A 15,178-nucleotide genomic window follows, 5' to 3' on the forward strand; every position below is an offset into this window, starting at 1 on the left:
ATTGAAGGCGTAATCGAGTGGACTTATTTCGACGTTTCGTGACAGTCGATCAAACGTGGATCCATTACCACACTCCTGAGTCCAATAGGCAGTCTGCAGAGTGACACTGAGGCATATTTAGATGACTTAGACGTTTCGTACTACAAAAAGGGATTCGAAATGTTGGAAACTCGTTATACCAAGTGTATTGCCCTCGAAGGAAATTATGTTGAGGGATAAATACAGCATTGCCAAAAAAACGATTGTTTTCATTAAAAATCCCGAGACTTTTCAGCACATTTAGTAGGTGTTAGAATATGCTAGTTTTTGCTACATATTCTCAAGCTGTATTACGATAGCGCTTTTCTGACCAAGTTTCGATCCACCATTCAGATACAACGGTTTACGACAAGAGCGACCGCCAAAATCAAGAAGTGTCGAAATTCTGCAAAAAAAAAACGAAATAAAGTCAGTCATTCAATTACTTCTGTAAATTTGAATTAAATTGAATAAGAAAAGATATGAATAAAAATTCATTTGGGAATCAGGTGAAGTCCACGGAGGGGAGAGAGTATCTAAAATCATGTTTTTTTCCTGTCTCGGAATATGTGGAAACTCCCTTCAATTTAAAACAAATTGCTCGCGCAAGAATTTTCTCGAGAAACATGGTCGCCTGTTTTTAAACGGTTTTATGTAGCTTGGCCTGCTTGTATGTTTGCAACATGTTTGTTTGTCTGTAGCGTTGGCACACATTGATAGAGATTTGACCCCCTTCATGTTGACCGATTGATCTGAAATTTGTAACACACCTTTATCTCTGCTGTAATTCTAAATCTGCGTATTCCATGATCTTCAAAATCCAAGATGGCGGCCACTACAAAATGGCGAATTACATATTTTCTCAAAACCCCATCAATACGGGTATCAAATGAAAGGGCTTGACTAGTACAAAACAGTTATTTATTAAAAAAATACAAATCCAAAATGGCCACCACCACAAAATGGAGGTATATATATTGTTTTTCAAAACCCCATCAATATGAATATCCGATGAAAGGGCTAGAACGCAGTTTTTAATGAAAAATACAAATCCAAAATGACCGCCATCACAAAATGGCTATACATATGTTTTTTTGAAACACCATCAATATGGGTATAGAATGAAATTATTTGACTAATATCATACTGTGCATTTTGAAAACATTCCGAAGAAACGAAGTGACGAATAAAATTTAAAAAAAATGTTCAATGGTTTTATTGTAGAGAAATATACTAATGATACAAATTATGTACCGAAAACTATAAAATAAAAAAGGTAAAAAAATCATTTTATTTTTTAACATAATAACAATACCGATAATGTACTAAAAGCAAGAAAATAATTAGGCAAATAGCAGTTAGGATTTGTCACACCCATTTCTTCATTAATCTAGGGCATTGATGCGACTAAAGGGTGTGTCACATCAAATTGCATCACGGAAAAAACGCTGTAGAAATTTAATTTTTAGGAATTATATCTTCAGCTTTCGCTTATAATCAGATAAGAGTGTATAGATCACGTTGGCCATGCTTCACTGTCAATTTTTTGTAAATTTGGAAAAATGTCGTCGAACGAAAAAGAGCGTCGTGAATTAATCCTGCGCACTCATTTCGAGAATCCGGAGTTTTCACATTGGGACATCGGTAAAATGCTGGGAATCGTCCAATCCACGGTCAGCAGAGCTTGAGCTTGGGTAGACTGTACAATTCGTAGTTGCTCTCCGTGATTGACCTGAACCAACCAAAGAACACACAGAATGACGCTTGGGACTAGCAAATCATTCTCGTTGTACAATTTTCGGCGATTCAAGCTTTAAATGGTCAATAACGACGCCGGCCACGTCCTTACAGTCACCAGGGGAGAGGAAGGAATGTTAGTATGATATTCGCCGCCCGAAGGCCAGAAGGGTCGCCTCTATAGCGTGGTTCCCTAGCGAATATCATGGAAGGGATAGTTGTTAGTAGGGAGAGGCAAGAATCAGGATTCACTGTGGTAAGTGATGTGATTGTGTAACGCGAACTATTGACGATTTTATCTTTAGGTAACCTGAGAAGGAAAACCTATAAAATAAATTGGACGTGTTATATATTCCATTTTCATCGAACGTTCTTTTAATGTAGGTTTTATAGAAGTCCAATCGTAGCGGGGAAATTTTTTTCAGGAAACCTGATAAGGTAACCGGGAAAACTTCTGTAAAACTAATAAACCAAATTATACATCGTATTTCATCATGAGTATTCTTAACAAACTATATTTGGGGAACCTGAGAAGGTCACTGAGAGATACATTGCATTAATTAACAAGTGTACTTTTTATTGAACTTTAATCGCGACGGCATAGGGTTTTTTTTAGAAACCTGAGAAGGTAACCGAAAACTCTTTTAGAACTAATAAGTCTAGAAACATATATCGCCATTCATCGCACACACACCTTATCAAACTCCAAATGCGACTTTGGAGACCTATACTTGGGAGTCCTGAGAAGATCGCCGAGAGCTCGTCTGAAACTAATTGGACCGGCAATATACCTCGTTGATCATTGAGCGTACCATTTATAAAAAATTAAAGAATGAAAGAGTTGAAGAACTAACCAATTAAATATTAAAGAATTCAACAATTAGAGAACTGCAGAATTAAAGAACTAAAGCATGAACGAAACCAAGAATAAAGGAACCAAAGTATCAAAGAATTAAGGAATCAAACAATTAAAGATCTAACGAGTTCCGTTCCTCCGTTTGGTTGAGCACGAAAACTAAAACTACTTTATGTGCCCTATACACGCGCCGGAGAACTACAGCATCCACCTAGCGGAACACGAGACGCTTCCCATTCTTTTTTTTACTTTCAACACCCCTGGCTGGTTCGGCACTCCACTTATATCCCCAGAACATATACACGAACACACACAAGTGACACATACCAGATCGGTTCACCTCCCTCGCACACCCACACAACCAGAAGGCATTCACTGGATATCTGTATGTACAGCATGACACAACGTACGATCAAAAATTATACACACCCACACACCAGAACAGGCCTACCACGTAACAAATAAACAAACCTACAGGTCAAGAAACAAATCCATATGACAACAATCACACGAGCAACAAATAAAAACAGAGAACAGTAAAACATACAACCACACCACCCTGAACCCCTAGAATGGAAATGACGAGTCCAGTTCGTCATATACTTTCCTGCACAAATCGACAATAACGAGCCGCACTCGCCAGAAACTATTGAGGTTTGATGCTTTTTTTAAAGCAGCATCTGTTAGTCGTATCGAGTCTATTGCTTTGCTATTCTTGTGTGCATGCTTCTAGCTACCGTTATAATGCAAACTGTATAAATCCACGCCGCCATGCAGTGTTGACTGAAAACAAACCATCGTTCTAGGGGTCAATGAAGAACACGCTCCCCATTCTACACTGATGCAAAACCCGCTGCATGCGTCGAAACCAGCCTCCATGCCAAGAATACATGTGTTCCTCTCTGCTCTCTGCAGTACACAGTACAACATAAGCCATCAAAACAGTAGACTCGAGAGACAGAGACATAAGCGCACATGTAGTTCGATAAAAAGAAGAGACACAAATACAGAGACTACTTAGCTTAAAAAGTGTTGTGGCCAATTCAACACCAACTGCCGATATGTGTGAACCCAGCTGTCCATCGCATCTTCCGCCTCCCACAGCATCGTGCTGCTCTCGTACTAGTAGAGTTTTTCGGTGATGCTCTCAAAACTCAATTACAAGAACTCTCAAGTTCACACGCACACCGCTTAGACTTACATTCACTGTGTTGGTGACTAAAAAGCGAAAATTTCGTTTTGCTCTCTGTAGCTCTCTGAGCTGAAATACACAAACACACCGAAACTGGGCCAGCGATGAGGAAGTATTTTCTCAACTAAAAAGCATATCCATTTCGTAGCCAAAATTCACGGATCCTCCAAAACGAATGATTCCATTTCACTAAATCGCGACAGGGTATCATATTGGCCATAAAAATGCCAACTTTCACGCACAAAAAACAGATTCAATCGCCACAATCCGTAACAAAACAAGGAGCACAAAAACACACGTCTGTCGCGAACCGATCGGAATCGTCCAATCCACGGTCAGCAGAGTACTAAAACGATACTTCGAGAACCTAACCATCGACCGGAAGGTGAAGAACGGCAAAAATGGATGCTCCGTCAGTGAAAAAGATCACAAGCGCGTAGTTAAGCAGTTTAGACGTGATCCGAGAAGTTCGGTCCGAGATGTCGCCAATAAGCTGAATTTGTCAAGTTCATTCGTCCAGCGGACCAAGCAGCGGGAGGGCCTGCGTACATACAAGGTTCAGAAGGCTCCTAACCGCGACGAAAGGCAAAACATGGTGGGGAAGACGCGAGCCCGGAAGCTGTACACCGAAATGCTGACGAAGCTGCATTGCCTGGTAATGGACGACGAAACCTACGTCAAAGCGGACTATCGTCAGCTGCCGGGCCTGTTGTTCTTCTCCGCAGAGGACAAATTCAGCGTTCCGGAGGAGATTCGCAAGCAGAGTACATAGTGTGACAAGCGATCTGCTCTTGCGGAAAGCGGAGCGCCCCCTTCGTGATGACCGGCACGGTAAACGGGCAGGTTTACCTTAAGGAGTGCCTACAGAAGCGCTTACTACCACTATTGAAGCAGCACGAGTGCCCGACCATCTTCTGGCCGGCTCTCGCTTCGTGCCACTATACAAAGGACGTGTTGGAATGGTACGAAGCCAACGGGGTCACCTTCGTGCCAAAGGAAATGAACCCGCCTAACGCTCCGAAAAATAAATGTTGGGCATGACGAAATTTGCCGGGTCAGCTAATTATGTATAAAACACATTGAAACCGTTTAAGGTGAAGGTGGAAGCTAGCCTCAAATGGCTGCCACAATGGCGCTCATTTCTTTCATCTCCGTCCCTCACCCCTCGCCCGAAAATCAATAATTGCGCGAAACTATGTGAAGAAAATTATCGTTTTCGCACACTTCCCATGAAGTAATATCAACCAAAATCTAATCGATTACTCACAAGATATTAAATTTTCATCTGCTGTCGCACTGTATAGTGAAAAACGTCGGAAAACTCGAGCAAGTGCTCTGAAAGTTAAATTTTCATTTTTCAATCTTCGGCAATGGTTTTGTTTGTATTGGTGAAAGCATCGTTATTTTTTCGACACTGATGCCAGACCTCATCATCGAAACAGCTATCAAAACCACTCAATAAAATGTTATTCCTGAGTCATAGCCTTTCATGTCATGAAAATCAATAGAATAAAATAGTGTTGATATCAATACAATAATTATTTTTACGTTTAATGGGTCTATAATGTAAGTTTTAGCAACTTTAATATTGGGTAAGAAAATTGTATTGCAGAGCTCGGAACACTGCCACGGCTGCCTATGCTTTCAAAAACAATAAACGGAAAAGTATTACATTCAATCAAAATGTCTCGGCCAACGAAGAGAAGGGTTAAGGATCTCCAACGTGAATATGTGAAAACAATACGACCAACGAAGGAAAATATTGAGGAATTATCAGCATCGAGTTACTATGCGGTAGAACTTGTTAATATCAAAAGAGCCCCAATTCGCATGTGTTATAAATTTGTTCATGTTACGCTCGCGTATAATCAGAATTTTACTTCATATGCAAAAATACCCCTTCTATATATTTATGTTTGCAATTGGCTTGGTTCATCGGAACATATCGTTCATACATTTAACTTCAGTATTGAATTGTTATTTTTTTTTCAAATGTATTCAAAGACTCGTGTCAACGAAGCGCCACACAGTCTGATAAGTGAATTGATCTATTTACATGTGCTTTGCTTTTCTCTCACAAACACTATTACCCCATTTTTACACGTGGTTTTACCTATACTACTACAATGGCTAGCTTCCACCTTCACCTTAATTTGAAAAGTTTTTTTTACCATTTTTTCAGAAATGGACCTTGCCTTCTGAGAACAGTCAATTCTGGATGATACATAACCATCTATTTGACAGACGTATTCGAAAAAATAAGGATGATATGCTAACTTCTCAAACCTGGTGAAACAATAAATGCCGCCCGCTATCGACAACAGAAGATCAGTTTGATCACAAAACGTCCCAAATGGGTGTGGTTTCGTTAAACAACAATTTCGTCAGGCAACACACAAAAGTTCTCAAGAGAGCATTGAGAGATTTTAATTGGTATGTCACTTCCGTATATGCTGAACAGAATTTCCATCATTTGAAAAAAAATTATGTTGAAACATTCATAGGTTTGCTTCGAAAGTAATATTTTTCATCTTCGTGAAGGTCATCAGAAAGATTGGATCAAGGCGCGTAGAAGTATGTCCTAAGGTGGGCCAACTTGCTAAAACCACTCTTCAGCCATCTTGGAAGTCTACTGTGTTTTGTTTGTAAACAAAACACAATACGCTTGTGTCCAAGCTCGCTCGTGATCAGTCTGTCTCTTTCACGCTTCAAGGAAATAATTCCCCTTCTGCTTTCTTCCGTACTGTGTTCATATACCGCTCCCCTAACCCACTTAGTGACGAAACGGCCTCACCTAGTACCATAGACCCGTCTTGGATTGGATAACTAGAGCCTGCACTATCGGTCGTTAGGCCGCGCTATTTCACCCGCAAGTGTTTTTTGGACAGACCCAACTTATGCAACAATTATATACGTCGTTGAATAAAATGACACAAACTGCTACATATGGAGAACAAGTTAGACAGGCAAGAGAGATTATTGTTCGATATTATTTTTATTATAATTTTCGAAGAAGGAACATTCGAAACTTACGGTTTTCTTCGTCCGCAGTGATGATGCATCACTCCACGATGTCACCGTTATGTTATCCTTGTACAGAGGTAATGTGAACATCTTCACAGTTGTTGATTTGGCGATGCGTAAATATTTATTCGCTTTGAGAAGGTATGCTCTCTCAGATCAGTTGTTCAGCAACAGCTATCTTCTATCCTGTTTTCTGCACTTTTCTTCACTCACTAGCACTTTTTTATGTCTGGACAAGTATCTGCCGCTTACTCGAGTGTAACAAACCAATCAACCTAATTGAATTTGATTGAGTTGTTCGCTCATTTCACTTGTGGGAGATGTTTTGTATTGTTATGTTTCTTAAGGCTGACTTTCAATACAAAATGTTTAAACAAAGTTTTCATTTACAAATGCCAAAATTGTCATGGTCTGTCGGAAATGAACACGAGACTTTCAAACAGAGTTGATAAAATAGTTAGATGGTACGTGTTGTTTGGTATCATTGCTTGCCGCAACTAACTAACAAAGCTATTAATCAAGAAACATTTTGCCAATTTAACTGAGGAATGAAGATGAAGTGTTCAATCGACAAATGACGTCAGCTTTTAGTAGTAAACATATTTTTATTGGTGTTCTCGTCCCTGCTCAACAAGCCATTTTTGATCGATCCTCAGTTTTCTAATTGAATTAAATATTTTCGAATACAAGATAACAGAAATAATATCATGTTTCTCTAAACAAGCTCGAGATAACATCAAGTGGATTCCAACATAATAGAAAACTTCGTCAAAATGATGAAAAAACCCGAAAGTAGAAAAAATAGCACAATGTTTTCAATTTCATCACATAGCCTTATAACCGTTTCGAATCACATAAACGCGTTATTTCCACCATTTATATAAGTGTTCTTTTTATAGGAAAAGTTCGTTTTCACGCATTTATTTTGCTTTTCCGCCCGTTCTAGCTGTGTTTACACTGCTCCGCATGTTTGAAGTGTTTTTATATTTCGCACTAAACGAATATGTTCTCCGATCCAGATCTGATCTACTTGGATTTATCCCAATCGGCTTTGGTACATTGTTCACGCTTTGAATGAACCAAAACTTCACCCCCTTTGGTGATGACTAATGTAGGATATTATGGCCAATCACAAGGAGTATTCAGTGGCACTATATACATAGTGTTATTTACTCATATCGCAATATCGCACTATCGCACTAAATCCGTCCAACCGTCCGAATTGTATGAAACATAGAATTAGACTAACGAATGAATGTTCGGTTCGAAGAGCTATGCCGCTTCGTCGTCGGAATTGTCTCTTGATGGTGTGTTGGAGGTTATTCAGCTGTTCTGTTCCTGTGCATGTCGCGAGCGGAATAATATATACAAAGAAACGTAGATCGTGAATTTCACACACAGGACAACATAGTGGGCAGCAGCAGGCAATGGGTGTGAAATCCGTTGGACAATCGATCCACCATACAGATAGATAGAAAGAATGTGTGCAAGTGTGTTCAACTTCAGATTGTGATAGACATTAGATAAGCAGAGGAAGTTTTCAACTAGTAGTGGCTACTGTTCACAGTGATTGACGGCGTCAGTGATAATCACAAATATCGTGATACTAAAGTGCGCTACACATACAGCGTCACCGTCACCGTCCCGTCAACTATTCTCTTAGACTTATTTTCCCGACGTCAAAGTGTTGCCGGTGGTTGGGTATGTGAATGGTACCATACGATTTCCATGGGAGAATATTTGCCATTTCATTCCTTTACGTTGACTTCCAGTGACGGGACGTTGTATGTGTAGCGCACTTAAGGGTTCACCATCCAAATCTCACTACTAATTGAAATGAGATTAGCAATGCGATGTTGAGCAGTCGAAGAATGTAGTGCCTTTGAAAAAGGAGATTTTGAATTTATATTAGTTCTAATGATTAGTTTGCACCTGAAACCGCATTGTAGCGCATCAATATCGTGCCGCTGAAGCGAAAGAAATCAGTATGATGTTGTTGGTTGGGTTAGTGTGAAAAAATACTCAGAGAATAGCCCTCATTAAACGTGCATTGTACCTTGTAACCTGCTTTTCTCATATGATGATGATGATGTTGTATTAAAGAGGCTTTAAACTTTTCAGTTCATTCGCCTCTAAGCTTTCTCATATGTTGTTGCAATGAACACACATAGATGTAATCAAAGGAAAATTCAGATTAACATTCACTTCCATATACATACAACAATAGTTGAATTAGATCAGGAACAGAAAAGTCTTGGAGCCCTCATAAAACGTATCTAATAGCGTGAAACATTTCACATACCAATATTTCTGTGATTTTTTATCATTTTTGAAAGAAACATACATGGGGGGGGGCGCTCAGCCAAAGTAAAAGAATTCCGCAAAATCGTTATTACGAGGGTCGGGCAAAAAATAAGTTTCAGTGCCTCAGAAACTGCGGAAAATAAATTTAGGACAAAAAAAAACAAGGTGATTTTCGTAATCTACGTTTTATTTTCTATTTTTCTACAGAATCGCCGTAACGTTCTAGGTATTTTTCATAGCATGGCACGAGTTTTTCTATTCCGAGCGCGAAGTGCGTAGCATCCATCTTTTAGAGGTACGATTTTGCGTCACAAATTTCTTCAGTGTTATCGAATCGTTGACCACCGAACGCCTGTTTCATCATCGTACTATTGTGAAGGGGCCGATTAAGAACCGCGATTAAGATCAAAAGGCCATACACTTCTTTCTGTACTTTTTCTGTGAAGCAATGCATAAAGATAGAATGCACATCATTTTAAAGCTTAAACTCTCAAGTTATGGAATATATTACGAAAAAAAAATTATCTTGGTGTGTAGATGTGGTGGACATAAATATCGGGAAGAAATGAGAGAATAATTTTTTTCCTTTTTTTCTTTTAAAGAATCTGTGGACTAACTTATTTTTTCCAAAATAATTCAATAGTAAATCCAAATAACTTTATTAACCAGCTATCATTTGATCTCTATAATGTTCCTGTAGGATCTTTAATTACAGAGGCTATTGAACCCACTCAAATCTGTATTTAAGCTGGTACCCGCTCGAAGCTTCTCTTAGTTGTGTCTGTGAAGAGGCTAGAGAATGTTCTCGCTCGTTCGCCAAACGCTATGCTCTTCCTCTCCAAAACCCATTTTTATTCTGCTACCAGTCTGAACGGAGATTCTAGCGTAAAATAAAGTATCGATGATAATTCGTTATGCATTGCGTACAAATGGTTAAATGGGCTATGGATTCGATAGCGGAGAATACGAAATTTTTATATGGGTTAGAGAATATTTTATAATATCGCTAAAACTGCATTGTTTGATAAAAGCAACAGTGCCTGTTTCGAATATTCACGAAAGCTTTAAGTAGATTTATGCGGAAGCTCGCATGGGTTCCGTACATCGTTGGTTTTCATACCATTAGGTGTAGAAAGTTTGTGAGTCAACTCGAATCGCAAGGGTTGTTGGTTTTCTACGTTGACAAAGATATATAATGTTGGTGGTTGGTCGGGTATTGTTCTCACGAGAACAAGAATTAATCATGTATCAACCATCTCCAGTTGCATTTACAAACCAACACATCGATCCTCGATCGTAAACAAAGAAAGAAAATAAATTGAAAAATGTATTTTCGTTGTTTTGATCCATTGTTTGGCCTTTTGCTGGTGATAACCATTACCGAATTGTTTTTGGAAATTGAAAAATATTTTTTTTTCTCTGAACTAATATTGAACATTATTTTTTATGGAACCTAGGTGGAGTCCCAAAAATATGAGAAATTGCGCGATTAAAATTATTACATACAACATACATTCAATAAAGAAGCACATTTTCTTTCCCCAGTAGTCAAAAAAATACCATATAAATCAGAAAATGTCCAATCTAATCCAAAGATATCAATGCCAAGACACGAAGAGCACTAGTTTCCTATATCGGTTGGGTCTAAGGGCTAACATTCAACTTCGTTCTTGATACCGTTAGTGATACCGTTGAACGAAAGATCGAAATGACGGTTCGAGAGAACTGGTTCACTAGTTTCCTTATTCGTTTCTACATATGTCTATTCAATACGAATTCCCGAAATTTGACGAGAGCCTGGTTTAAAGAATTGAAGATTGTTGAATATCGTGCTCAATGCAGGTCTCTATCATGTGGGATATGATCTTGGGTACGATGGTAATGTTCAAAATTTTGCAACGAAAGATCTAAGCTGGTTCCCAATTGAGAGGTTCGAGAGAGTATACTCACTCATACCAGTTCGTGATATCTTATCAAGAAGTGATAATGATTTTATTTAGCCAGCTATACTTCCTCAAATCTACTTGTCTATTCCCCTTCCCCTTCCCCATAAATAAGTAGCCCCCGTTGAGACCAGTTCACGACAAAAAAACCACACAGATCTCACAAGGGAGCACTCACGGGTATAAGATATCTAATCTGCATCACCTATTGATATATTTTTTTCAAATATAATTATTTTTGTCACACTTCTCCAAGCTAGCCATCAAAACTTAAGTTTAGGAACGCACTATAAGATGACTTTTAATCGTATTCAGCTAAATTTTAAAAAATAATGAAAAAGGCTATCGATCGATTAATATTTCTGTCGGACGGTTATATTAATAAGGTTTTTCATGTACATTTTTGAACATCGATTCAAGAAAACCAGAGAATGTCGAGTTTACTATTAAAAAAAAAAGTTATAATAATTAATGGTTACGGACTCTTTCTAACACTACAACTACGACCATTTCAATTTCAGTTCAGTTCATATAACAAACAATATTTCGAGAGGCACCATTTTGGAGTATTGAATACGTAAAATTTATGGATTTCTGAACAGTTACAAAAACTTAATTCAAAAGCTATTGTCATCAAAGTCCTACGTCAAGTTTCCGTCCGTGACTCTAGGCACAGAAACTTCAACTTTTTACCTAACACCTACACCTCCCTATGAGAAGTCCGCAGTGATGCAACCGTTAAAATGAACTAACATTATTTCCTTACAAACTACTCTGGGGAAAGAGTGAAATATTACGGAATACAAAATTCTTACCTGATCGTACTTTTCGCACTCGTACAGATGAATGTGGAGCAGCGGATCTTGTGGAGTCTTCAGCAGATAGACCAGACCATAATCTGGTCCAAAGATCTCTGCCACGTTATCGTTTCCAATAGTGATTGGAAGCACACGCGTACTGTTTGATTTCGGAATACGGAAGTCGGAGTTTTTCTTCCCCTTGTCTTGTTTCACAATTATTCTGTAAATGGAAACAAACATACATTATGAAACATTTTAATATATACAAGTCAAATGTCATGTCATGTTACTATTCACCAGATACACTAGATGAAAAATGTGTACGTACCTGCAATATCCGAGAATATATTTCAATTGATGTACGAATTGAAGCTCGAAATCAGTGTTGTAAGCCTCAAGATGATCGTTTTCAACACCGACGGATAACTGGAATGAATAAGAAAAGAAGTATTATGTTTTAAATGATTTTCCAAAGTTAACGTACAAGAATGTAATGGGAAAGTTCATGTCATCATCTTTGGTAACATTATATGGAAAACTCATAATAATCCGGCAGTAAAGAAAAATAAATAACTAAAACATGGAATCTAATACTCAATGTTTCCGTAGATACAAAAACAGACAAGCGTCAAATAGTTACAGTGCGAGCGACTAGACTGGGTTAGCCGTCATGCATAAACTACGTAATGCTAAAAATGCTATTTTTGGACCCCCTCCCTCCCCCATGTAACAAAAAGTAACGCAAGACAAACCCTCCTTCCCCTTATGTTACGTAACGCTAATCTTTACAAAAAGTCAAAGTCGATCGTTCAACATAAAAAATAGATATCTGCCCAGGTCGGAATCAAATGTTCTTACGGAAATTCCTTATATGCAAGTAATGACATCGGAAGAACTTTCGACAGGTTCATACTGCCGTTCTACGCATAGTTGTCCCATGTTACTTTTTGACAAATTTCATTTTTCTTCGAACGATGTTTTTGTGCCTAGTCTTCCGGAAAAACACAAAAAAAAGTTATAGTTTGTTCTCAGCTTTGAAAAAACAACACCAAGCTCAATTGTCCCATGTTGATATTCTATTCATAACTGTCCCACCATTTTTTTTTGTAAATCCATATCAAATAACTCGGTTCAAGTACAAGAATTTTATGTCACGTTTTCAGCAGGACTAATGTTTTCATTTCTGGTTTCGAAAAAAGAAACTAATTCTCAAACAAATAAAAAAAAGTTTAACAGAACACGTGTACACCTTGTTAGCGAGATTTATATTATGTAAAGTATTGCAGATCACTCCCTTCTTCATAAAACGATGTTTTTATGCATAATCCAAATAAAAGCACAAAAAATTTATTGTTTATTCCCAGTATATCAAAAAACAACATCAAATTCAATTGTCCCATGTTGATATTCTAGACATAACTGTCCCACCATGAATTTTCAAGCTTGTAACCAAGATTGATTGATTCAAATGAGAGAATCTTTTCACATTTCATTAAACAATAGTTCTCTCCTTATAAAAAAAACCCAGTGTATTGCTAAACAGAAATGCTCAAACCTTCTGGTAGACAAATATGCTAGAAAACATTGAATGCGCTCTAACTGCCTTGTTTCGATTGACCTGATTTACGATTTCCCCAACACAGCCATCAAAACTAAGACGCCTTGGGGAACTCGACATTGCATACACATGAAAGTAGGGGGAGTTTTCGTTCTCACCGAAATGTGTTCCCTAACAGAGATTTCAAAACCAAGGTGCCTGAAGGAAATCGGCATTGCAAATTCATGCAAGTCGGGGGTGTTTTTGTTCCGACTGAAATGTGTTTCCCTAACACAGCCTTCAAATCCATGGAGCGTGGGGAAATTTACATTGCAAGTACATGCGAGTCGGGGGTATTATAGTTCCAACTGATATGTGTTTCCCCATCAGAGACTTCTGAGCCAGGTGTCTGAGGGAAATTGGCATTACAAATTCAGATAAGTCGGAGGTATTTTTGTTCCAACTGAAACATGTTTCCCTAACACAGCCTTCAAAACCAAGGTTTCTGAGGAAATCGACATTGCAAATACATGCAGGTCGGGGGCATTTTTGTTTCGACTGAAATGTGTTTGCCTAACACAGATTTCAAATTTAAGATTTCTGGGGAAATTGGCTTTGCAAATAAACGCAAACTATGAGTACTTTTGTACTCGCTTGCCTATGTGCAGACTATAACATGTTTCCCTAACATGATCTTCTAGACTTCGGAACCTGGGAATATCGTGCAGACACTAGAGGCGAATGAACTTTCAGGTTTCAAGCAAATTCGCAGTTCGAGAAGTACGTTCACTTGAGGGACGCAAACTTGAGAGGGAAATGTAAAATAAAATAATCGTTTGATTATTCTTCCGTTCACATATTTCGAAACTTAAACCAAACGCAAAAGGACTGTCGTTTAATTTACTTTTAACGAAGAACATAATCTATAAAAATGCATGAATTGACCTTACTTGTTCACGAAGCAAATATATTGACTTCAATTGAATTCGGAAATTGTTTCATTCAATCAAGAGTTTAATCAATACAAACAAGTGATTGCTAAGCTAAGGTAGTCCCACGTCAACCTTGCGGTTGTATCATAGATATAACCCACCCATTTTTTTTTGTTATCTGTATTATAGTGATTTTCAACTCATTTGGCTGGTTCATCACTTGTACTTCCATTTTTGGAAGAATGTCGGGAGTGAGAATTGAACTCGTGACCTTCAGCGTGAGAGGCATGGATGTTACCACTACGCCAGATCGCCTCCTCCCTCCGCTTCATCGATTTTGGAGTTAATGAACTCAATATATTCTGCTTTGAGGGAATGTCCGTCGATCGCTAGATTATTCCTCACATCAGCTAACGATTCCCCTGCATACTTAAAATGTTTCGTTTCCAGTTGAGATCCCCCATGATCATGAGGAAGTATACCTACTAACTCCCAGGGAAGAGGAACCATCCGAAGTTCAACGATAGAACGCACTGCGTCCTGGAGCATTTGTAGTAACGCGTGTAGGATCAAGATTCAATTGATTAAAATGATGAATCGAAAATATCTATGACCTTTTTAAAACGGGTTCAAGTATGGTCCTCCATCCACATTATTAATGATAACTGGCTTGATTATGCTTTTAAGCTGAATAACATCGAATTAAAGCAGCTCGCTCACCTTTTTAAAATCCAATCCACGAGTGAATGCGTTCAAAGAACAGTGCCTTCCTGAACGAACTGCTACGTACATTGGAGCACTGCATTAAACTACTTCAGCATGACCAAGGTGCCCT

General features: G+C 38.4%; 1 protein-coding gene across 6 annotated transcripts in view; it reads right to left on the minus strand.

The window, feature by feature from the left end:
* The window catches only part of LOC129774029 (TBC1 domain family member 1), a 55,210-nt gene that overhangs the window by 33,456 nt on the left and 6,576 nt on the right, over positions 1 to 15,178 (minus strand). For 2 of the 6 annotated variants that reach the window (XM_055777722.1, XM_055777721.1), the window contains exons 2-3: positions 12,203 to 12,300; positions 11,890 to 12,094 (exon numbers count right to left, since the gene is read on the minus strand). In XM_055777722.1, the coding sequence (XP_055633697.1) occupies positions 11,890 to 12,094; positions 12,203 to 12,300 (303 nt within the window). Of the gene's footprint in view, positions 1 to 6,836; positions 7,260 to 8,000; positions 8,072 to 11,889; positions 12,095 to 12,202; positions 12,301 to 15,178 lie in introns of those variants that run through there. The other 4 variants (XM_055777723.1, XM_055777725.1, XM_055777724.1 and 1 more) reach the window with 4 other exon arrangements.

The sequence above is a fragment of the Toxorhynchites rutilus genome, chromosome 3 (genome assembly GCF_029784135.1).
Source record: "Toxorhynchites rutilus septentrionalis strain SRP chromosome 3, ASM2978413v1, whole genome shotgun sequence".
NCBI classification, from domain to species: Eukaryota; Metazoa; Arthropoda; class Insecta; order Diptera; family Culicidae; genus Toxorhynchites; species Toxorhynchites rutilus.